Here is a 25401-nt window from a genome sequence, read left to right as displayed (position 1 = left end):
TGCTGTATCTCTCACTGCAATATATATATATATATACACACACACACACACACATATATATATATATATATATATATGGCAGTGTCCACTGGCAGTGTCCACAATTAGCTCCTGTAATGGGCCACGCTGCTCAAAATGAATATGTCCCAGTTGAGGTAATGACAGATTGTGCTAAAAAGAGCTACTTTACCCACTTAGTCGGCTCTCTTTGGGGGTATCACACTGTTTGTGTCAGTTGGGAAAAGTGACATGCCGGTGAGGCCTGTGGGCCTCTCGGTCTCCCTGGGTGTGAGAGTGAGAGAATGCCAAGCAAATGCCCTGACTGACACATGATAATCTTGGGGACAGCAGGTCATTCTTTGCATCCCACACCAGCTTCTAAGTAGTGACATGCCTACACAGCATTCACCTCTCATAAATCCAGCAGAAAGAGAGAGAAAAAAAAAGAAAAACAGAGGTCAACACCCTAACTTGTGTCAACGGGTACGATAAAACATGGTGGCATTGAGGTTAGACATTTTGATGATATAACAGCTACTCTTTTTCTTGCTGTATTAGTGAGGCTCCATTTTACATACCTCAGTATCAAATTTGGCATGATGTCAAAGGTGTGTGAGACTGCACTAGAAGGGAAGGTATTTTATAAAAAAATAAAAGTTATAATCATGTCAGCACACAACAAAATGACATTTTATTTAATGACTTTTTATTTTCATCCTTGTTTGTCAATTTTTTTTCTGACCTACTCAAGAATTCATCCCATGTATTCCCCACTGCCCATGGAAATGCCTGGTTAAGTGCTGTTCTGACATTAGCAGAGTGTAGTCACAGCATTTGGCCTGGGGACAAATGTTAGAAAGGCCCTATAAATATGGATGCCACCCTCCCCCTTGGCTCCCCAATGAGCTTGCATGCATCTGTGTGTGTTTGTGTCTGGGTGGCATGCCATTTGCTCTGTCACCATCATGTCCCTACTGTTTGTTTAGTCACAGTGACAGAGATACTCTGGCTCATTGATGGTGCTCACCACCTCTTTCTATAAGTGCCAAATGGCTTGCTAATGCTCCAACTCTTCCTGTAAATATTGCACCTGCCTTTGCCATGCAGCCAACATGCATCACAGCCCCAGTTGTCTGAACAGTTTCATAGGCTGATAAATCTGTTAGTCTGCAAGTTGTTCTCAGGTTGTCAGCATGTTTGCATGTGTAAGAGTTAGCAAATGTCACTGTCAAATGCTATCACACTCAGAGAGCTCAGTGCTGGTCAAACTAGGCGTCTTCCTGTGTGTCTGCTGCCGCCCCTGGCGCTGCAGAGGCCCTGCGAGTGCCCCGTGGCTGCACTGATGCCAGCACGTGCAAAGCTGCGGGGAGAGTCCCAATGGAGAGGAAGTGGGCCATTAGTACAGTCTTTGCCCCTCCATTTCATTCCACTTCAGTACATATCACACAGAGCTGCCCTCTGCTAACTGTCTAACACATGCTAATTAGCCTAGCAACAGAGCCAGTTTTTCCTTGATTTGGGAACATTTGTACAACTACAGAGCAAAGCGTATCCAAATACTGATGGCTCATTACATTTCTTGTTGGTAGTTTGCACTTTTTTGCACTAAATAAATGTGGAATGTATCACAGCAAGTTCCTGATTTAGAGTGGCATGAAAAATTTTATTAAAGGGATAGTTTCATAAGTGAGAAAGGGGTCAGAGATTATCTTTATCTCAAAATTGGGGAGGTTATAAATCTGAGATTTGAACAAACATTGCTCACATAAGTTATTTTGTTTCATGACTTGCCTTACATTCTAGATTAGTATGGCGTGCAGTCTGCTCTCCTACCAACTCGCCTTTCTCGCAATGTCTTCATTTTCTGGAAACAAGAACAACCACAGGCCTAATGAAACATAATGATGATAGTCATAACACAACAATAATCCAGTGGTCTGGAAAACTAATCAATGCGTCTTCTCTCCTTCCCCTAATGACCTGTGAAAACAAAGCAATAAAAAGGCGGTGTGTGTTTATTTTGGCCCAAGCAATAGGCTGATAGCACTGGATAGTTGATTAATGCACAGCAAAGCTAAAATGGCCACAATGATTAAGAGACACACAAAGCTAATGTCACCACAAGAGGTGAAGGTACAAGTTTGTGCTTTCAGATCCTTTTAATTTTAAAGTGTATTCATTTTGCAACAGTTGGCATGTTATCCATGAACTAAACACAAAACTATTTCCTGTTCAGCATCCACACACAAAATTTCCTCTTCCTTAACTCTAGTCAGTGGCTCAGGCTTGTTATGTCCAATAGTTTAAAAACAAACACGTTATTAAACATGATCTCCTCTGTGTGGTTGATCAGCATTATTTTATTTTTTATCATGCATCTTTTAGTTTATTCCTACCAGACTCTGCACCCACTTTGCAAATTAATGTGCAGATTTAGGACACAAATGTGCCCTCAACATGGTGCAGACTAGTTTTTCCTTGGATCATTCAGTTTCCTTTTTTGGGAAGAAATTCAAAATCATGGGCTAATTCCTTTTATTTTTCAGTTACAATTTAAAGTGTTGGTTTGATTAACAATTTAACTCAATATAGAAGGCGAAAGAAAATATAATTTTACTTCTATGTTGTAAAGGGATTTTGTGAAAGAAAAAAATCTCTGGGTGTCTGGAATCTACAGGTTATGTCACATTTGCTAATGCACTTATAACTTACTTCCTTCCTTTATTTTTTTTTAGATTTGATCAGCAGCTGTAGCATTCTTTGTCAGAAGAGTCCATATCAAACACTTCATGCATTCTTTATTAGAGGAAACATAATTCCTGAAATTCACCAATTAGAATGATGATTCCCTGTAATAAATGCATTTTGAATTCTCTGATCAGATCACATGAATACTTTAACACACAACACACTTCATATGTCAACTTGGGAGATCCCTGTCAGGTGGATTACATGGAATGATGGGGTGACGTGTCTTTTTTTCCCCCTCCTTGCTGCAAAACCTGGTGTCCTGATTAAAAATTTCAGCTCCACTGCCTTTGTAATTAATTAGCGAGGCCACTCAGAGGAACGCTGTGGACCAATTAGTCTCTAGCAAGCCGATGATGCCTATCGCTACGGCATCACTGCACAGCTGTCGCTCCCTGCTCCGAAGACGGCTGGGGAAAGACCCTCAGGTGCTCATAGGTTCAAACAGCAGCATGCATGCATAGCACACAAGATGCAAGCAGCATAATGGAGATGATAGAAACACAAAAAGGACAGAGAAATGTGCACACACAGGTACACTCAAGACATAAGACATAAGATGTTATCGTTATCATCCATTATCATTAAAAACAACAAGCAGATGAGGTGCAGTTTTACACCATTTCAATATGGTGATCTTTTTTTTAACATTTTACCTGTCGTACCAGATGTCCTCGTGGTTGGGACGTGGGATGTTGGTTGGATGGATGGATGGATGGATGGATGGATGGATGGATGGATGGATGGATGGATGGATGGATGGATGGATGGATGGATGGATGGATGGATGGAAATTTCTATGCCATCGATAATCACATACATTCACAATAAAAACATAAAAACTATATAGTGTAACATGATAAAACCCTTACAGAAATAAATTTACTAAAAATCATGGTTCAGTAGAAAAACTACAGGTGTTCATTAAAAAACCTGACAGCTGTAGGAACAAAAGACCTGAAATATTCGGTAGAGCACTGAGGCATGACAAGACGTTCACTAAAAGAGCTTTTAAGACTATTAAAACATTGTGTAGAGTATGGTTTTCAAGGAATAAAATTGTTCTCAATTTGGACCTTGTTCTTTTTGCCAGGGTGAAGTCCAGAGAGTCAGGGGTGATGCCAATCACAGCCCCATTTCTTTTAATCAACATGTTGATCTTGTTTTTGTAATTAACATAAATACTGCTCACCCAGCACAACATAGAAAAGATCACTGGCTAAAATTTCCTGATAAAACACATATAGAACGTTAATACTCACATTAAAATATCAGATTTTTCTCAGATAGAAGAGCCCTGTCTGAGCCGTTTATAAAACAACTTCTGTGTTCTTTTTAAAATTTAATTTATCATCCAGAAGAACACCAAGGTACTTGTAGGATTCAGCCACCTTTGATAACATAATTAATGAGGGATCACACCAGCTGGCCAGTGATTCCTCCTCTCTTTTTTTTTTTTTTTTTTTTTTTTTTTTCTTTCTTTTATTTTTTAAATTTTTTTTTTTTTAAAAAAAAGATTCCTCCTCTCTTTTGCAGGCACGGTCATCACCTTGGGTCAGCAGGCCCACAAGTGCAGTTTCATCTAAGTAATTTTGCAGCACACAAGATGGCTGACTGACCCTGTGATCAGCTGTGTAAATACAGAATAAAAAAGAATATAAAAGGATATAAAACTGTTTCCTGTGGAGCTCCTGTATTTGTTAAAATAGCATCGGACTGCTTACTACCAAGTTTGACATACTGAGGACGGGACAGAAGATAGTTCAAAATCCAAGCCATAGTTTTTTTGTTATGGAGTTTAAAATTAATTAACTTATTGGCTAAAATATGTGGCCGAATGGCATTAAAAGTGCTGGGACAGTCATAAAACAGAATCCTCACTGAGCTAGCAGTATTTTCAAGACACTTGTAGATGTTGTGTAGCATATATAGCAATGCATCATCCACTCCCACCCCTTTCCTGTAGGCACTCTGCAAGGGATCTTGAAAAGCTGAGACCTGACTCTCAGATGACCCAGAACAAGCCTTTCTAAGCATATCGTAATGTGTGAGGTCAGCGCTATGGGTCTAAGGTTAGACAGAAAGCTGCTCATATTGGTTCTTTTGGGAATAGAGATTATACATGATGTTTTCCATGCTGCTGGGATTTTAGATGTAAACATGTACATAGAAAAGATACAGCGAAGAATAGTTGACAGCTGATCATGGGTGCACACACGCTGATTTATTCAGATTGTGACATTTTAGCTACCGTTAGACATCGTCCACACTCAAGACAATAGCTGTACTTGTGTCCTTGGGACTGTTCTGTTTAAGAGATGATTATTTAGATTTGAATGATGTATATTATTACAGGCTACAATCATAACTGTAGATTCAGTAAGCACTTATTTCACTGATGCAATTTATCATTGAAGTCGTACTGTACTCTAGTACCAGATGATACTGCTACAAAATGGTCCTGTTACAGTAGCATGGGTCCAGTAAAAGCAGTCCATTAAAATATTTGGTCCACAACATGTCTTTTGTCCATAAAACACATTTTAGGCACAAATTGAAGGATTTGAGTATACTGTGCTAATAATTCTGAATTTAAGAATTATGAACACACTTGAGCAAAAGACACAGTGGACTGTTTGGCTTTGTAAGCTGCATGAGCAGGGACAAAAGCCACCTGAGGAAGCTGTACCTCTTTCATCCTGCTGTCCTCTGTGCATTAGAAACAAAAGCAGGTGCAGTAAGTTGGAACTGTTTCTGAGCACTGACAGTAAATTCATCCTGCATGCTGACCACAGGGCTGGGTGGGGGGATGTCTGCAGTTCTTCAGAGGGGTGGAAGGGTTTGCTGACTTTGTGAGAACGGACTAGTTATAAGACCGAGGAAGCTCATTTCCACTTCAAGGGGTCGCCTGAAACATGGCATCAGCAGGCCTCTCTTTCACTCGCTCGTGTCTGCACTAATACATGTACACGGACACATACACATACATGCACACATACATACACACACACACACATACACATCATTGGATCATCTCACATTCACTAATACTCTTAACATCTCCCCATCGCCTTCTTTCCCAAAGTCTAATGTTTATTCCTACTTGAGGAAAATACGCTGATACCATTTTCCTTCAAGACTGAAAAACAGCCAAAAGCTACAAAAAAAAAAAAAAAAGTTTAACTTCAAAGCTGTGAGTGGTGGCGGGTACACACTAATGAATACATCACACATTTCATACACAAACACATACAGAAGTTTAGTTACAGAGTGGACTGTAGATTGGCATGTTTAAGAATAGAAAAGATGTGTGTAGGTGCATTTCTACAGCACAGACACACAAAAGACAAGTCACTTTGCAAGCACAACAGTTAGCACTGTTGTGGCTGATTAGTATGAGAAGAGGGGATGAATATTGGAGAAGGGCTCTCAAGAGCCTCAGATGAAACATGGAGGGGATGTCAAAGCACTTTGTTCCCATCTCGTTCATTAGCCCTAACGCGGGCTACCGGACGCTCACAGCTCCTCCACAATCACACGGATACAAAGGCAAAAATGCACACACTGAAAACAACACTGCTGCAAACAGTTGTAGTTATTAGATCGGCGTGTCTGACATTTTGTCGACATAAGTAATTAATTTAGCCTTTCTATTAGGAAAGTCCAAAGAGCCCAATTAACATGGCTAATATTGCTGCATCGTGTAAAAACATCTTTTTTTTTTTTTTAATACAGAGGGAATATTCAAATGACTCGCTTTCATTATTCAAATGTCTAAGCAAAGTCATCACTAGGGAAAGAGACAAGATGGGATTCACACTCGTAGGAACATGAAAATGATAATCAATCTCTTAGTTCTGCAAAGCAATCAAATAAAAAGCATATGTGCTTTTCTCTGGGTTTTCTTGTTTGTGTCATCTAAAGCTGGACAGTTTCTAACAATTGCTTTCCACTAAAAAAGCCGATCTTTTATGTATTTTATTATATTTTTTACTGATAACCATGTTGCACTGATAATTGCTAATTATTTAATGGAATTTTTTTGTATGTTTGCATGAGCCTAGAAGCAGTTGGTATTTGAACAATATGAACTACAATAAGTTAAGGGTTTACAAATGCAGGGTTTTTGGTTTTTGCAGGACACATTCTCAAACAGGAAGCCATACAAAATCAAACAGTTTTAAAAGCAGCACCCTGGATTCTTAGAATCAGACAAACAATGTTCTTAAATTAGAGAGTAAAGGTGCAAAGGTCAAGAGCAGGCACAAGGGACATTTTAGTTTATTTAAGTGTTTTTATAGATTGCTTTTGTGGGTGCTGTGTTTTCTGTTTTCATGCTCATTCAGCTGTTTGTTTTGTAGCCAACTCAGAGGGCCCCACTACTGCATGGCCTGGGCTCTTGGCTCCACTCTCCCACTCGTATAGCTATAACAAAGTCAATATTACAAAGAGGTAACACATGTTGAGGTATGCTTTAGCCCTGCCCTGGTGCTGTGATCCTGGATTGGAGCACACACACACACACACACACACACACACACACACATACACACACACACACACACACAATCAGAACACACACCATGCAAAAGAATGCATGCTTCCATGGTAGACTGCCTACCAACATGAAGAAAAATGTAACCCCCTTTTTTTCATCTCTGTGCAAATTAGTTCTCTGGTTGAAGCTGGTATTTTGGCTCTTCTCACATGTGAAATTGTTCATGTATGAAAGTCTGAGAGTGTGCGAGAACTTCTCCAATTTCGCAGTATTATGTGCGAGCGTAAAGTACTTGTTGGTGTTTGTGCGTTCACATAAATTTTGAGCGTATGTGTGTGAGGGCCAGTTTGTTTTGTTTTTCCCTTACTTCAGCACATCTGAGAGAGCTTTTCTGGAACTCCTGAGCCCTGTCCAAACAAAGATGGCCGAATGTGAGGGATGGAGGGGAGGTGGATCAGGGTGGGCGTGCGTGCATACGTGTATGTGTATGATGTCTATGTCTATGTCTATGTGTGTTTGTGATTTTTCAAGTAAGCTGGGACCAGAAAGGCCTTGCGAAAAAACCAAGAGGAGGGAGAGAAAACTGAGCCCCTGAGAAAGGCAGCTGGAAACACGGAGACTTGTGGTCTTTCTCCTCCTCCTCTTCCTCACCCCCCTCGCTCCCCGGTCCAGCTGCACTCAGATGTGTCTGCATGGCCTCCCTCCGCCCCTCTTCAACCTCCCCGCAATCACCCCTGCACTCCCAAGCTCAATGCCACTGCCAAAAGGGGAGAGTGAAGGAGAGTGTCGCAGCTGGTAATACTTACTGGCCATTTCACCGCGGTAAAAGCATGAGATTCATTAGGCTGCGTGTTTTGTGCTGAGTACCGGCCGTGTTATTGTTAGGATGTGGTAAAATTATAAATATGGAGGGATGAGGAGGGTTATGTGGGTGCAGGAATCTAAGTGGAAGGGCTGGAGAAGAGTGAGAGGAAGAGGGAGCGAAGAGGAAGAGAAATATGCCACTCATTAACTTCTCTGTCGCAGACTTGTTTCTCATGATTGGGTGGCAATAAAAAAGTCTGTCACAATTTGTCAAAGTTAATGACTCAATGGCACACCAGCACTCAAGGGCTGGAAGACACGCTAGCTAGCATATGCTGAATTAGTCAATAGCTTTTTAATTGCAGAAATAAGGAATCTGGCTTTAGCCAAATGAAGCGGACTTAAAAGGGTCCTGGGAGGGAATTTCCAATTTGGCCAGGTCGATCGTAGAATGGCAATCACGAATACTTGGCACTGCTCTCCTTTATGCAATTATGAGTTTCTGTCTTTTACTTTCTTTCTCTTTTTCTTTTTGTTTCCATTCACCTGTTTGAGCTGCTCTGCATCTTCATGATGACCTATGACTCTGAAATGATGTCTAGTCTCCACTACAGCCCCTCTATCTGTGAACTTTGTAAGACCGATAAAGATTAAAGCACCCTGATGGACTTTCTTTTGGTCCCGCTGTCTCTCTCTCCCCACCAAACACACACACACACAGACACTTGTGCACACAGATGTGTTTGCATAAACACATTCGGTTTCTCACAGAATCTCCTCACTTCCTTCTCTTACTGTGTGGCTTTGGGAGTGACACAGTTGTCATTGCAGGAACATAGCTCCCTCCCCTTTCTGTCTATAGCTCTGTCCCATGCCCCATTTCTCTGTGTCATTCAAGACTGCAATACTAATGGAAGTTTCAGCTTTTTTGTTGAGTTTTGCATCTAATACGGAATCTACAAAACTGAATCAGGAGCATTCTTCTCACTATGCTGGCTGAGGTAAAAAAAAAAAAAAAAAAAGAAAATCTGTAAAAAAGCTACAGTTGATATTGCTTTTTGCAATTCACTCTGGTGTGTTAATGATATTTTATGTCCTTTCAGTTAACCAGAATAGTGCAATTATCTCTAGTCCAGCACAAAGTTTTGTTATCCACAGCTGCTGGCTGTGCAAGCCCAGGTGTTTACAAGTAAACCACCGCTGCTGACATGCTGTTTGAGCAAAACTCTGAGGAAAGAAACAAATATTATTGCCTAGTCGTGTGTCTTGAAAACTAGCCAATCTGTCTGCAGTGGTGTTCAGTTTAGTTGAAAAAACATATACATAATTTGGAGATTGCTTACACACAATTAGTGCATGCTTTTTTATATTAAAAATGGTCAAAGAAAATAAAGAGCTATTGGCAAGATTAAATCTAGGAGCTCTTCCAAGATTTCTCTGGCTGGAAGTAAGTTTGATTTGGGGAATTCACTGCATGGATGCATGTGTGTGTTTGTGTACAAAACTTTGCATGAGAGCATATGTGGGAGAGTGTGTGGGTGCACATAGTTCAAGAGGTAGTAGTGGAGTCCACCCTGTCGACTAGTGTGATGACTAAATGCGAATTTGGGGGAGTCTCTGCAGTACTGGCCTCCTGTCATCATGGTGCTGTCAATGGTGATGGCTGGAGATGTCCCTTTGCAGAGATGAGCCAGCAATATGTCTGGGCTCTGACTAATACCTTCTGTTTGTTGGTATGTTAATGTTAATACAGAGCAGATGATGATTGTCATCCTTGTTTGTTTGATGATGATGTTTGTTTTCACCAACCAAGCTCTCTACACCTGAAAGTGTTTTTTTTCTCCACTTGCTTCTATGCATTCTCTTGTTTTTTTTCCACTCTTTTATTTTTCTTCCTCAGCCGAACATGTGCCTTGTCACACTGTGTGATCCTGTCCTTCCAGTAAGTCTTCAGACGGAGACTGAGCATTGTGTTGTGGTTCGTCACTGGGATATTTGCATTCTGGGAGGGCAATAAGTGGGCCAGGAATTGCAGGTGTCAAGTCTGACACGGTGCTGTCCTTATCTGCAGCTGGTCACTCCCTAAACAGGCTGAAGGTCAGAGTAGAACTAGTAAATACTGACGACAATGGCCTTTTTATTTGCCTTCCAATTTCCTCCCCACACAATGGCCTCTGATAAGGAGTTGTGTGTCTGAATCAGAAGAAACACTTCTAAGAAATATCAGACTTTTTCTTTTTCTTTTCTTTTTACAGCTTGAATAACACTCAGAAGCCAGTTTGGATGGCTGATTAATCACATTTCATTCAGAGTAAAGGCACAATTAATATACATATATATAGATATATATATATATTATAATCTACAAAAAAGTTAATTTAAGATATGTTTAAAGATATGTTTAAAGAAGAATTCCTCAGATGTGGTTATTAAAAAGTAATAATAATTAAAAAAAAAAAAAAAGCCTCCATCCCATAACTTTGGCATTTGTAGTTGAATCTGCTATATGTTTATAGAGATTGTTCCAGTATAAGAAATAATGTGCTGATAATAATGCCCATACTGGCTCCAATAGAAAAAAATAATATTTCTAGCTCTGAATCACATTATGGTGATTTAATTTATTACATAAGCTGTGTATAGAAACCTGGCATCAAAATGCTCTTTTCTTTGAGTAATTTAGCGGTTTTAGCATTTTTTGCATGACATTTTCTCAACCTTCCTCTACTCATTAGCTTTCCTCTGCCTTCCCCTGCTTTGCTACAACAACTCCCCACCTTTCTAAAACACCAGCTTGCTCAGACCTCTCTAGACCTCTTCCTCCCTCTGCACCGTTGCTATCCCACAACCCTGTCTTCTCACCAAAACTTACCACCAGTTCTCTCTCCATCCACCCCTGCCTCCACTTGCATCCATCTTTGAACCTACTCTTGTGTCTGTGGACCCAGAGGTCTGTCACTGGCAGATGGTTTGATCTCTAGCTGGGGAAATGCTTTGAGGAGAGCTGAGAGGGGCCAGGGGTTTGGACTGGGGGGGCTCTGTATGCACCTGCTGTCTACCTAAAAGATGGGAGAAACTGCTGCTCCCTTGATACATATCTATTTGAACTCACAGAGTTGTACAGTGTTAGCAACGGGTACATCTCTCCACCTGTATCGGTAGCACTGTCTGAGAGCATGGCATATGATAGCATGATCACAGGGTGGTGTTTCTGCTCCAGTGTTGTTATATTGTGCTCTCCCTCCCAGTTTCACAATATCAAAGCCAGCTGGGTCCTTTATCCGTCCACTTCATAAACAAGCATGACTGTCCAGAAGTGCATGCAGAGCTATTTATCATGCAAGTCAGCCAGACGCAGAGTTTCATCATTGATATGGTTTAAAAATGTTGGGGTGGTGCTCAGCATGCAGAGATTTACTTTCTGTGACTGTGTCAGTCCACAAAGTAGGAATGTTGGAAGAACAAGTTTTACACCGCTGAATGCGTGCTTGATTCTGAGGTAATCCCACATGGGTGTTGTGTATGTGCATGTGAAAGAATCCAGAGATTTGGTCAAAGTGGACCTTAGATAGGATGACAAAAGATGACAGATGCCGTCATTCACATTTTCGTTGTCTAGACTAGCCAGTTATAAACATTTAAAGTCTAAAATAATTACTTTAATTAATGACAAATGTGTTGTAAATTATTGGTAGGCACCACACTTTGCACCAATGAATTCACAAGAGGTTTAGGAAAGGATTTGAAAGGACAGATGACATAGCAAGCAGCCGAAGACTACAAAAGCAACCAGGCACGTCAATTAGTCACTATTTTTCAGAACATGGCAAAACTTTGCCTGACTAGGTGTTTAAAAGCTTCACCAAATCAGATTTTTTCTCTGTTGCTCCAACAGCTGGACATTTTTTTAGTGAAAGCAGGTGAAAGCAAAGTGCAGCTAGACTGAAAATCACTGCCAAACATCTGAAACCTGTTTCAGATTTTCACAGACACAATATGCTCAGAGAACAATGAAGTTCAAATGCACTTCACTATTCACTGCTTTTTGTTAAATGTGTATCTACATTACTCACATCATCTTCAAATTTCATAATTTGAAATTAGCTTCATGCTAAATAGTTTACAGTATCTCAAACAACAGCTTTAAAATTGACTATTTTTAATCCAAATATGTTTGGAATTTTTTTGATTTTCTTTTTTCATATATATACAATATATAGTGTGATGCTTCTACTTATTGACAATAACTTTACAAATCTGTAACAAAGACAATTAAGAATTCATGCAGACAGCAGATGTTGCCACTCCCATTTGTTTGACTTAAAGAAAGGAGAAAAAAGAAGAAGACTGATGTCCCAGGTCTTCACATGAACACATGAAAACACATGCTTCTCTTCTCCTTCTGTAATCCACTGGGGGCTCACGCCCCATTTGGTTCCCATTAGCATAGCGCTGGTCGCTCTGCCCAGTGTCAAAGCCCAGACGCACAGCTGCACAAAGGACAGGGACCTCTGGCTCTCTGACTGTCAGCCTCTGGGCTCAAAACAAGAACTGACAAGGAGGTTGGGCCTTACCCTGTGGGATTTCAGCATAAAAATTAGTGTCTGTTCTTTCCACTATAGTTTCCCCATGTATTATTTAACAATGTTCACAACTAAAGCCATTGCAGAAGTGATGAATCATTGTTTAGTTTGTAAACAACAATCACTTTGAACAGCAAGAAAGCTGTGTTTTAAGTCAAATCCAAAAACTGAAATGCAACAAGCAAAGATTAGCCTTGGGATGAGGTTTTTATTCTCCTGCATTTTGTGCCATACTGTGTCTGACTACAAAGACTTTTTTTTTTTATTTGGCATGTTTTATTTGTCACCTGTTTCCAATATGGACATTGTGAAGGCTTGGTCTATCTGATGGAGTCAGGGCCTGTTTTATGACACGCAAAGCTGCTGTGCCTCTTTTTCTTCCACACATTGGCTGCACATTTCTGGCAGGAAATTGACAACATTTCAGCAGCTAACTCATGGATGAGATAATATCTTGTGGGTGGAAGAGAGGACAAGATGCTTCCAGTGTTTTACAGTGACCCTAAGCAGAGACAAATTTAAATCCGAAGCTGATGCTGCAAAAGCTCGCACACATACACACAGATGAACATGCACACACAGGGTTTTCATTTAAATCTCGGCTTTGCTTAACTCACCAAACAAGAAATGCGGTCTGTGGCTGTGTGTTGAACATGGTAAAGGTTTCAATTAAAGTAGGAGGAACAATACCCACACAGCATCCAGCAGCTGCCTGGGTTGGCTTTATTGTGTACCGTCCAGAGAGGATCAAGAAAAGGCAGCCAGAATTTCAGTGCTGTTTTTGGTGGCATATAGTTACAATGTCAACCTTGAAAATGACAGGGCAGTAATATTGTTGTACAGGATATTAGTTTAGGAGAACCTGGACTGCTTCATGGGATTTGTACAGGTCTAAGTAATATATGTGTTGACCTCTACAGTTCTGTTTGCTTTAGGATTGGATGGACTTTCATGAATGTGCATTGATCTTGAGATATGCAGCATGTTTTTCTCTCTGTCTGCCTCTTTAAAATGATCTTGGGCTTAACAACAAAAGTCCACTGAAGACATTATCTTTTTCTGCTTTTTCCTTCATCCTGCAGTTTTTCAGTCCATCTGTCCCTCTAACAGTCTTTTAATTGAGAGTCCTCCCCAGTCTGATCCTGGCCATTGCTGACCGTCAGTGTTTATACAATTGGGCTGGGACAGGGACTCTGAGCCAAGCAAAACATCCATGAAACATCAAGCCTCTAGCTAAACAAAACGCAGCAGTGAGACACACACACTTGAGCCAGAGAAGGGCTGAAAATGATGCTTTCTGAGTGCAGCTTGGTTAGGTTGTTGACCATAGCGTTAACACAGCAGCTGTGTGAGAGTGTTGACTTTTGTCTGGGTCTAATTGCTACGTATTGTGTGATTTTTCCTCACTTCAGCTCTTCACGAGGCCTTTACGTTTTCTAGTGATTTACAAAGTCACACACATGCACACACAGTTCTCTGTCCTTTTAGTCAACATCATCCTTTTTAGTTGCAAGCCAAAGAGGAAACCCTGGCGAGACGTTAGAACAGTGACTAATGTTCAGTATCTGGCCAGGCCTCAGATAACACAACCTCCTCCCCCAGCCTGCTGTGACAAATATGTGTGAGTGTAGAGTTGGGATCTGGGCCCAAGTTTGTCCCTGACCCAGCCCAGGCCAGACATAGGTGAAATCAGGGCCAACCCAAATCCATACTTTTTGATTATGTAAAAATCAAGATAAGTCTTAAAGGTTTTCTTTATCTGGTTTCTTCTGACAAACCACACAAACAGAAAACAAAGATGTCCCCGATAGACATCTTTAGCACATTCATCACCTGCATGCCCTCAGTCTGTTATCTTTTATCTCATAGTTTGATGCTGTCATATCACAAACATTTCTACTGCTACACATGTACTGAAACGAATGTAGAACAATGCACAAGTTAATACCAAAAACTAACAAGCTCAATCCGTCCCCTCCCTTCCCTTTTCACCCGTCAGCAGCTTTCCTTTTTTTTTTTGGTGGGGGGTTGGGGGGAGGTTGCTGCTCCTTTAAAGCTTCTTAATGCCGTTGTCTGCTTAATGGGCCTGATATGAGAGGTGCTGCTAGCCACTGTAATAAGTGATTAGAGGGCGTCTTGTCACAGCAGCAGCCCTGCAGACAGTGGCACGCTCTAATTGCCGTATTAGACGCCCCTTAACTATCTTGTCAGCTGTCAGGCCTCTGCTCGTTAACAGTAGAGGTGCATTTGATATTTCCATTTTTTTGTTTCCATTTTCCGAGAAGCAATTAGAAAAGACCTGTGTGTGACGTTGTTTAAATGAACTCAAACATCACAGAAAAGAATTCAGGCTGACTGACAGATAAAAATAGAGTGTGAGAGACGATGGTGTGGAACATGATTAGGGCAATAACTAAATTATTTTTAATTGTTAAAACATCTGCCTTTGGTCTATTAAAGTGTTAGCAGATCATGAACATAATTTCACAAAGCTGCAAAATAAGCCCTCAATTGTTAAATATCTGCTCATAGGATCCATCTACATTTGAGAAGTTTGGTCCAGGCAAATTCAGGTGTTTTTGAATTATTACTCATCAAAATCTCAATCAAGTTATTTTGACTCTGAACATGATAGAGATGTTTTATTTTACAGGAGCAACAAAACAGGATCTTTCTGGTATTCGAATTAGTTGTTTTTCATTTAAATTGAAAAAAACAGATTAAAAAAAACTCAATGATAGAAGAATGTGCTATAAATTATTTTGCCAATGAAAGGAAAAAAAATACAACAAAACATTTTCATAAGAAATTAAATAGTTGTTGCAAAGGCATCTGAATAAGGCCAGTGCATAGTGCATATTTTAGCTAAAGCTGGATGTAATTGGAGGTTAAAAAAAAAGATAAATGAAGAATTCTGGGTAGTTTCTGCTGAATTTGCTGCAGAACAGCAGACTCTCACTCTCGCTTTTATCTGAACATTTGACAAATTTGACCCCAGCTATCTCCTATGTGCATTCTGAAACAACCATACCTTCTTAGTCTGTGTCCTTGAAGGAAGGAACACTGAACTCATTTATAGCGTCTTGCTCTGGATTAGTGCTTCAGCTCAGTGCATAACGTTCCATGCATACGCTTCAGTTGACACATGCCATGTAATCCTCACACACTGTGAGGATTGCCGTGCCCGCACCTGAAGAAGCTTAAAAATGGTGTAAAGTCAAATAATCTCTGTCTCCTGTCTCATAAAGTGTCAAACTGTGAGGTGACACTGTTAGAAGTGGTGTAATTTTATTTTTAATCTTGGATAAGCCCATGTTCACTTTGACACCTCTAGGAACTAATCTGGTTTACAAAACCATGGGGGCGAGGAGGGGGAATTCTGATTTTATGGTCCATTAGTAGATTATATGTTTTAGAAGTTGAATTGCAGAATATTAATCTAGTCCACAGACTAGGTAAATTTTATCCTGTTAAACACCAGACTGAGCACTTGGGTTTGTGCATACAGCAATTAACAGAACTTTTCTTCTTTCACTGCTCTTCACTGACTTTAGTTGTGTGATGTAAAGGCTGATCTGTCCTGCCGATCTCTCTAGAAGTGCTGATTGTGTGTGACATTGTGAAATACAGGCTGTTGATGCAGACATGGACTCCAACCTACGACCCTTTGTCTGTGTCACATAATTGTCACACTATTACCTTGTAAGAAAAACAGCGAGACAAGATGAGATAGTAAATTCAATGCAGACTATAAATTTATAAAGTTTTATGAGCTGATAAGTAAGGCTTTGGTGTAAAAGTACGCAGTCACTTTGTCATTGGCTTCCTTGTCTTATCTCACATAAACCCCAGCAGAAAATGCCTTGTCATTTGATTATTTGACAGGTTTTCTCAAAACTAGTGATTTAGTTTTTCCTGTTAAAATGAACTTGTTGCAGGTATCAGTGACAAAAAAACAAAAAAAAAAAACATGCTTCACAGATTTTTTTCTGTACATCCTAAAGAAAAAAAAATCCCTGAATGAGTCATTTGTTCGGCTGGTCCCCATAGTGCTGTAAGTGCCCATATAAAGTCTTCCAGTTGTAAAAAAAAATTGCTATTTATTTCTTTGCGCAAAACAGCCAATATTGTAATGTACGTTTTTATAATAGAAAAATATATTTTTAATAAAAAGCAAAAGTTTGGATCCTTTCTTTAAAATGTCCCTGCACAACTTCTACAACTGCTGCAGCTCAGGTTTAGGCAGGAAAGGGGAGGATGAATAGTGTTTCTTTATTCATCAATTTATCTTGTGTAAAAAAATATCTGATAAAAGAAGCACTGCCAGCACTTATTAAGATTCATATTTCTAATTTCTTTTTGTCTTTCCCTTCTCTTTCCTCTCGTTTTACCGCATCTTCTTGTTTCTCCATATCAGTGTAAAATTTATAGCTTGCAGCTGCTGAACATGTTTGGATAAAGCTATATTCATTTGTGCAAATTTTTGTGTATAACCACATGCTTCTCTGTACTGTACGTCCTTTTTTATGGTTTTACAATTAGTAACATTTCACACAATCATGTGAACTCTCTCAACTATATCTTAAGATTTGATTATGAAGGAGTAAGCGTCAGTAGGCATTGTATTGTGCTGCACTGAGTTGCCCTCGTCATGTCTGGACACTTAACCTCTCACTACTAAAAGCTTTCCGGGGTCAGACAAAGTACAGCTCCAGTGTTGAGTAATGGAGCCTCAGTCAAAACAAGTTACACTTGTGTGTTCATGAAGGGAAGTCCAGTGTTGGTTCACATGAAGTCAGCAAAGTTACAATAATTGGAGGAGTAGATTCACATTGTTTCACCTGCCAGTCAAAGAGAAATGGGTCATTTTCTGTCATCTTTTAAAGTTATTTGAGCTTTAGGGATCTGCTTTTCTGCAATTGTTTGTGTGCTGTCCTTGTGCTTTATATTTGCATCTGTCACTATTTACTGAAAGCTGCTCAATGTCAATCCTGGTTTATCTTCCCTCGTTTGTACTGCAGCTGTAATTGATGTAGCTTTCTTCTTCTTTTACAGGCCATTCGCTGCACATTGGTAAACTGCACGTGTGAGTGTTTCCAGCCTGGGAAGATTCACCTACGAACATGTGACCAGTGTAAACATGGCTGGGTAGCTCATGGTAAGGAAACTAATAGTTAAGATAGATGGATCTAGAAAATGCATGTTAAGTGAAATTGTCTGTTGTTGCTGTGAATTAAATGAAGGTCCTTACCTATATATTCATACATGTTTTCATAGATGCCAGAAGCATAAAGTCAGCTCTCAGTTCTTGCAAACCATAAAAGTTCTATGCCATTTTTCAATTATGCAGAAAACAAAATCTCATGTTGTAAATGTCATTAAGTTTTCCACCTTGGAGGCAACTTTGCAGCTCTTGTTTGCCTCTCTATTTTTCTGTTTCTTTCAAAGTCTTGTTTTTGCATCTTTAAAAGGAAGAGAAAAAAAGGAGAGCGACAGACCACACCTTATGAGTTTTCACGTGGGTATACAGAAAAAGAGAGAGGAGGCAAAAAAGTACAAAGAGAAAGAGGAGGGGGGAAAGATAAAAGAAAACACCTGTTTGGCTTGCGTCCGCACAAGAGCAGGCTATGGGCTCTTCAGCGGATCGCACAGGACCCCATTGACTATTTTTTAATCTCTCCCTCTGAACTGTCAGCCACACATCTCTCCTCTCCCCCACTTTTCATTTTATGTCGGCGTTGGCAGGGACTCTGACAAGTAGTTCTTCATATTTTATTACGTTCGTGTCTGGCCTCACTGCATTGTCAGGCAAAGACCTCGTCAGCAGGAGAAAGCCGTCCCAGGATCAGAGAGAGACCCAACCAGGTGTCACCCAGACAGGGAGGGAGAGGGAGGGAGAGATGGTAAGGGAATAAAGAGGGACTGAGATAGAGAAGAAGAGTCAAACAGGTGTCGCCCAGACATCTAGAGAGAGAGAAGAGAGTTGACTGAGGTCACAAATAAGCTTTATGTTCTGTTTTTGCCTTGTGGCTAACATATATAAGGACCCTTACCCAAGTACTGTAGTTTGACTGGAGGCTCTAGCAATGGGCTCCTCTGTCTGCTTAATTAAAACATTTTTAATGTTTCTGTTCAGATGCTGGTGCTAAACACGCCTTGTTATATGAGTATTATCATCAACTAAATGTTACAGTATATTGTTTGTGAAGGTACTTTGTGATATGTATCCATTTGGCCTTGTCGCCGTCTCCCTTCAATTTCTATGACCCATAGCCCTGACTACATAAGCCCTTCTTAAGCCATTTAAGCATGTGTGCATGGGTAAATAAGATCCGGGGTAGACTGTGTCCAGTCACAAGATAATCAAGGTGAAGATGGAAACAGAAGAGGCAAATAAAACCCAAGATGCAAGGGCAGCATAAAGCTAAAAGAGGAAGTGATTAGATTAAATGGAAAGAATGGCAGATAATAACATTAATGCCATTGCCTTTGTCCAATAGATGTGTTATAATCAGCTAGTGCTGACTGTGTAGGAGCCTACAGGAGAAGATTTGAAATGTGAGAGAAACCTGATAGTCACTTACTTCGCCTCTTTGTGTGTTTCTGTGTTAACTTTTGCTACCTGGTCATTCATGCAGCTCTGGACAAACTCAGCACCCAGCACCTCTACCACCCAACCCAGGTGGAGATCGTTCAGTCCAATGTGGTGTTTGACATCAGCAGCCTGATGTTGTATGGCACCCAGGCTGTTCCCGTCAGGCTCAAGATTCTTCTCGACCGGCTCTTCTCTGTGCTCAAGCAGGAAGAAGTGCTGCACATCCTCCATGGGCTGGGCTGGACCCTCCGAGACTATGTTAGAGGCTACATACTGCAGGTATGTGATGGCAATAAAAGCATGTAAAGCATCCTATAGGTTTAAAATAAATACTTAGACCAAATATAAGTGCTGAAAACGTTCTCCTCCCCACAAAAATCCATCCCTGCAAGTGCTTTTAAATTTGCCAACAATTTCATCTTTGAAAGCTGGGATTTTGTCCATACTTGAGATCACTACCATCCCTTTTTCACAGAGAGTATCTACAGATTTCTCTTACATTGCAGCTATTTTCACAGGCATCAATCAAAAGAAAAGCAGTGACAATCTAGGCCTTTTCAGTCCCATTGCTCATCCATTTTCCTCAGAATTTTCCCACTGTTACTTCTACTTTACTTTGCCCCCCTTTTCCTGCCCTGTCAACACTACGGTGTGCCCCTCTGCTGGAAAAAGGAAAGAAAAGAAAAAAAAAAATGAAAGAGGAAAAAAAATGTCACGCCAGCAAACTATAAAACCACTGTAGTGCATTTCCTCTCCCTATCCATCCTTCCCTCCCTCTGCAAGTCCCTCCCATATAATTGCAGTCAGACACATTTCTCAATCAAAGGTACAGAGGTTTTGGTGTTGAAACCCAAACCAAAGTGTTCCTGAATGAATTAGTTAACAGTGAGTGAACATGTGCATGTGGTTAGCTCTGTGTGTGTGTGTGTGTATGTGTGAGTGTGCACATGTGCTTATCTGTAGGCATATATGGTTTAGTTTTCCAGGAGTGTAAGTGGAACAGCATGGGGAGTAGAGGCCAGTCTAAACAGTAAATGTGAGTTTGATATTAAATCTTAAATTCTTAAAATCTATTCTCTTTCAAGATGCAGCTTAACCATAAATTAAAGAAATGTCAGTTTGCTATGAAAAAAATATAATATAATATAATATAATATAATATAATATAATATAATATAATATAATATAATATAATATTTAATATTTAAGTTAATTAATATTTTTGTACAATTTTAAATTTAATTGTTAAAAGAATTTCATTGAATTATTCAAATATCAAAAAACCTGCCGTTATCATTAAGATAAAACACTGATAAAGAAAAATGCCACACTCAAGGACCCAGTACTTACCTGTTTTTGCTTGAACATCAACAGTGATCAATCAGTTTTAAAATTGTCGCTCAATAATTATCTATCAATTACCAGCTGTTTCAACTTAAAAATATGTTTTATTGTCCCTGAGAAACCTAACTGAATGCTTCAAATCTGCAGTGTGAGAAAGTCCTGTATTGAGCAACCTTTAAACAACTCTGGTTCCCATAGTTGTAGCCCCTGTGTTTTTATCAGCTGGTTCTAATAGTCAGCTGGTGGGAGCACCGTTGCTCAACTGCTCAGCCTCATGTCACGCTACTGCCTAAATCCTCTAGATCTCCTCAAAAGGGCTTCAAAGGGGCTGCGGCCACAGAGAGGCAGCCAGTCACTTAAGGACAGTAAGCACTCATTGTACGGCCCTATTAGCCTGTAAGTAGCTATGAAATTCAATCATCTTTCCGAAGCCTCTGGGCAATGCTTTATGTTAGGGGTGTGTTCCTCACCACTACGCTGCTCTAAATGAGAGATAAAATGAGGAGAACAGCATTGTATATGATAGATAATAAGTTGTCTTTTTAATACAGATGTCAAAGGACATTATTTGATGATAAATTACCGTAATCCTAGTAGCTGGGCTTTCATACTCGTGCAGATGCTGACTTAGACTTTGAACAAAAGTGTTAAGGCCACAGAAATAAAGATGCAAATTTCTATAATAAGACATACTATACATTACCACAATTATCTAGCAGATATGTTCACGATTTCTGTACTAAATGCTTTAATTAAGTCTCATGTTGCTATATATTCTAGTTTTTTCTCTCTCTTTTTTGGTGAAGGTTCTAGTATGTACAATGTCCTCCTCTTTTTTTCTCTCTCTCTCTACCTTTTTCATTTTCACTGCAATATGTGACACTATGTCCCAAAAAGATTGAAAATATTGTACAGAGAGAAATTTTGAGGTGCTTCGTGTTTTGCTATCATATCAATATCAATATCAATATCAATTATACACAAGGAAAAGGATCCCTCCTCTGATGTCTGACCACACATATTCCATTAAACAGAGGACAAAAGGCCACAATTACATGCACATTTCTGTATGTAGTTTGTCTGACTGACACGTATTCACTGTCGTCACGGCACTATTTTGAGTGGGCCAGTTTAACCTGGGCTAGTTCAACCTAACTTGCAGGCCAGTGGAGTCAGACTTTACCGTTGTGACTCAATATAATCACCTATCTCCATCAGGTTTAAATCACACCACTCACATACTTAAACATAATGTTTTTGTGTTTAAGTATGTTTATGTTTTGTTTTACAAAGCTGTGAGGAGGCGTGACTCTGTGCTTTTCCCTATGGATGTTGCGTTACATCCTCTCAAGTGGAGAAACTTGCACTGTGCAGGTCAGGATTACACAGCTTCACCAACACTCATCTGGACTGATCAGTACGTACAGTGAGTTAGCCAAACACCTACATACCTTACATCCAGCATACACTGATGTATAAGAATAGCCAGGAACAATCACTCATGTGTTGGTCATTCATATCAGAAGCATCCATTCTGCCTCAGCACCATTCTGCTTACACTCCTGTTGCCATTACTACAGCAGCATGTGTTGTTATAAATAAACAAAGGTTAGATCAGACTACAGAACAAAATCATGGACTTTATAATATGGCTTTTTAATTTAAATTTGCAAACGATAAAAAGAGGATGAGATTCTTAAACAGGACAAGGATACATGACATACCCATTAACACTGCACACAAACAGATAAAACTATAAACCATGAGTAGCAGGAAGTAGCAATTTTCTGCTGACAGCTTGTAATTTTAACTTTAAAATATCTCTCGAATCATTAAAAAATTGAGCTAAGAGGTTTCCACCAGCAGTGATAACAGAACGTTATGTCTGCATATAGTTTTTTTTTTTTAATTATTTTCACAATTTACACTGCATCTTTTCTCTCATATCCCTCTGACTTCAAGCTCAAGATAATACTGCATGTGAACAGCACAGACACATTTATTCATTGCCAGGATTCCTTGCCCTTCACTCTGGCAGAACTTTTACCTTCTTCACTCTTAAGCCCTTCATCATTTTCTCCCTCCCTTGCTCCTCTGCCATGGTTGTTTCCAGACAGACCCACGGCCAATGTGGACCAGATGCCCCCCTCACGCTGCCCAATCCCATAGCTTGTCACTACTCCCTCCTCTGCTCAATACCGACAGATGGAATTGCTATCAGTACGGGCTTCTCTGTCTCCCACTCTCTATACTGTCTATTTTGTCTTCTTCTTTCTTATCCCTCCCAGAGAAAAAGTAGAAAGAGCATGAGTGGAAAGCCAACATGTGGGCCAAAGCCCAGGGTTTTCCTGAGCGACATTCTCAGTAATGCTCTGTCCTTGTAGAACATTGGGCTGCCTCCGCTTTTATGAGATGTGGTTTTTCTGACTCCACGCAGCTTCCAGGAGGCCCAGATGGGACCGCTAACAACCCCCACCATTGCCATGCAACCACACACGCACATACTGTACACAGACAAACAGCCTTTAGCCCTAATTGCACACACAGTCGCAGGAATGCTTATTTAAACTATCAGGCACACACACAGCCACAAAATCACTTTCTTCTACCCCAACAGCTTTTAGATGTGGGGCTTTGATTCAGTGGCAGACGGTTGTTCATGGGAGTGTGTTTTAAATTAATATTAGAGTAAAACATTTACTTTTTTCTCAGTTATTTACTCTGTAAGTATAGTGCCTCTCCAGTGAATGTGACATGTTTTTTTTCTTTTGGATAGCTGCAGGGGTGCTGTGCTCTTTCCCTAATTTTTTTTCTTTTCTTTTTTTAATTGTAACTTTAATGTTGTACATGTGTACTTACACATGTGGAACATGGGATGCAATTACATGGATTATGGTGCAACAGTGTTTGTGTAAGACAGGAAACCATTTCCAGTTGCAGGTGGGTCTCAAGTCAAGGTACCACTCGGTGTCTCCACAGTTGTTAGAAAGTATTTATTTAGTCAGAATCATGTGTTAAAATTTTTGTCATCCTTTTTCTGTTCTTATTCCTTTGCTGCACTCCCCCTCTCCGTTTCTGTCTTTTACTCTGTCAACTGTGAAGGTCACCATATCTCTTGATCCTCGCCTGAGAAACTTCCATTTTAGGTAGTCTGACTCTGTGCAACAACATTTTTGGACCCAATCCCCCTCTACAATCTCCTCCATAGGCCACACTTGTAACCCCTTTTCTTCTCCTGTCCTCCCATCCTCCCCCCACCCTCCATCACCTCTTCTGTCTCAAAACCTGTTTTCTGTTATCACTACTTAATGCCTCACCCTGGGAGATGGACGGGGGAGAGAGCATTCTCCTAAGGTGAAAATTCTTATGTTCATATGGTTATGATTTGGTGGGGAGGTCAGGCTCGATTTTTGCTGGAAGGCTTACGGTTGGCTCTGTGCTGGGCTCCAAACACTTCAAAGACAGCCGGTGTACTGAATCAAGGTGAATCTCAACCCTTCTGCATGCACACGCTCACACACACACCCATGTACACATCCACACACACACACACACATGCACTGTTGTCCTCCCCACTGCTTTTAAAAGTGTCTTCCTCCTTATTCTCTACTGCTCACCTCTTAGTAAGCTAGAGATAAAAGGATGTGATTTGAGATAAGAGGATCAGTCAGAGAAAGGTAGAACAGCATTATCAGTAAGACAGTAAACCCCACCATTTGATAACATAACCAATTTTATATTAAAAACTTCTGTCATGGCAGTGTTGAAACCAACATCCTGTGCATCAAAATAAACAAAATAAAAATCATGTTTTTAGAAACTGTAACCTCCTTTACTGTCGCTTGTCTCACAACTTGCAGAGAGCCTAGCTTACACAAGTCCTGCCCATGCCAAATCCTCAGACCCTCGCTCCTGAATCCTCTACCCAAGCCTCAAATGAATTCAAGCTGGAGAAGCAAGGTTATGAGCAGGTTACATTGTATGCAGGAATTTGGGAAATAATTCCTCTTATATTGGATTTGGAAGGTAGTCTGAATTTTACCATAGTTTCAACAAGGCCTCACAAGCTGCTGCACAAGTTCAAAACTGAGAGAAAAATAAAAAAGGATGAAATAATTATATGAAAACCAGTTTTTCAGTTTGGTTTTTGGTAGTTTTAAGACATGTGCTTGTGATCATGTGAAGAGTGACTATAAAATAGCTTTCAGAGGCTATGCATCTGTTTGCGCTGCATTTTTCTATTAGTTTATGTGGAAAACACTTTTTGAGAGTTACTGAGTGTCACCTTTAAAATACATATATTTAGTCTAAAATTTCTATCTATTCTGCAGTATAGAGGTATTTAAATACACTTTACCATATGATTATCAGAGCTTTATAATAACATTAGCTCTACCTGCGGATCATGCCCTCTTATGTGTGTTCTTTATCAGCCCACATGTGTTGAATTCCATCTTGCCAAAAAAGAAACAAACAAACAAACAAATAAATAAATAAATAAATAACTGGTTCAACTGGTCAATTTTTCTAGCTCTGGCAAAAATTTACATGCACATGCACAGAAGTCCAAACACATGCATGCAGTCTAAGGTACACAGTAAAATCACAGATACAGTTCTCCTTCTTGAAATGATGGGTATCCTGGAAACAATCTTTATTTGAATAGTATTTCATGCAGAGCGGGCCTATAGTGTGGCCTAATATGATGAATTCTATATTTTAGTACTTCTCAAGAGGCATTTTAAAGTCCTTGTTATCCATTTGTTTAACTGGCTACATGTAAATTTTAAAGCTGTTTCACCTCCACTTGCTATATTGTCAAATATGAA

General features: G+C 39.9%; 1 protein-coding gene across 6 annotated transcripts in view; it reads left to right on the top strand.

Annotated features, from left to right (window-relative positions):
• bnc2 (basonuclin 2) overlaps positions 1–25401 on the top strand; it is a 162832-nt gene that overhangs the window by 102628 nt on the left and 34803 nt on the right. For 5 of the 6 annotated variants that reach the window (XM_041983166.1, XM_041983167.1, XM_041983165.1 and 2 more), the window contains 2 exons: positions 17689–17791; positions 19272–19507. In XM_041983166.1, the coding sequence (XP_041839100.1) occupies positions 17689–17791; positions 19272–19507 (339 nt within the window). Of the gene's footprint in view, positions 1–17688; positions 17792–19132; positions 19192–19271; positions 19508–25401 lie in introns of those variants that run through there. The other variant, XM_041983169.1, reaches the window with a different exon arrangement.

This window comes from Melanotaenia boesemani, chromosome 4, assembly GCF_017639745.1.
Source record: "Melanotaenia boesemani isolate fMelBoe1 chromosome 4, fMelBoe1.pri, whole genome shotgun sequence".
NCBI lineage: Eukaryota > Metazoa > Chordata > Actinopteri > Atheriniformes > Melanotaeniidae > Melanotaenia > Melanotaenia boesemani.
This window is presented reverse-complemented; position numbering and strand designations above follow the sequence as displayed.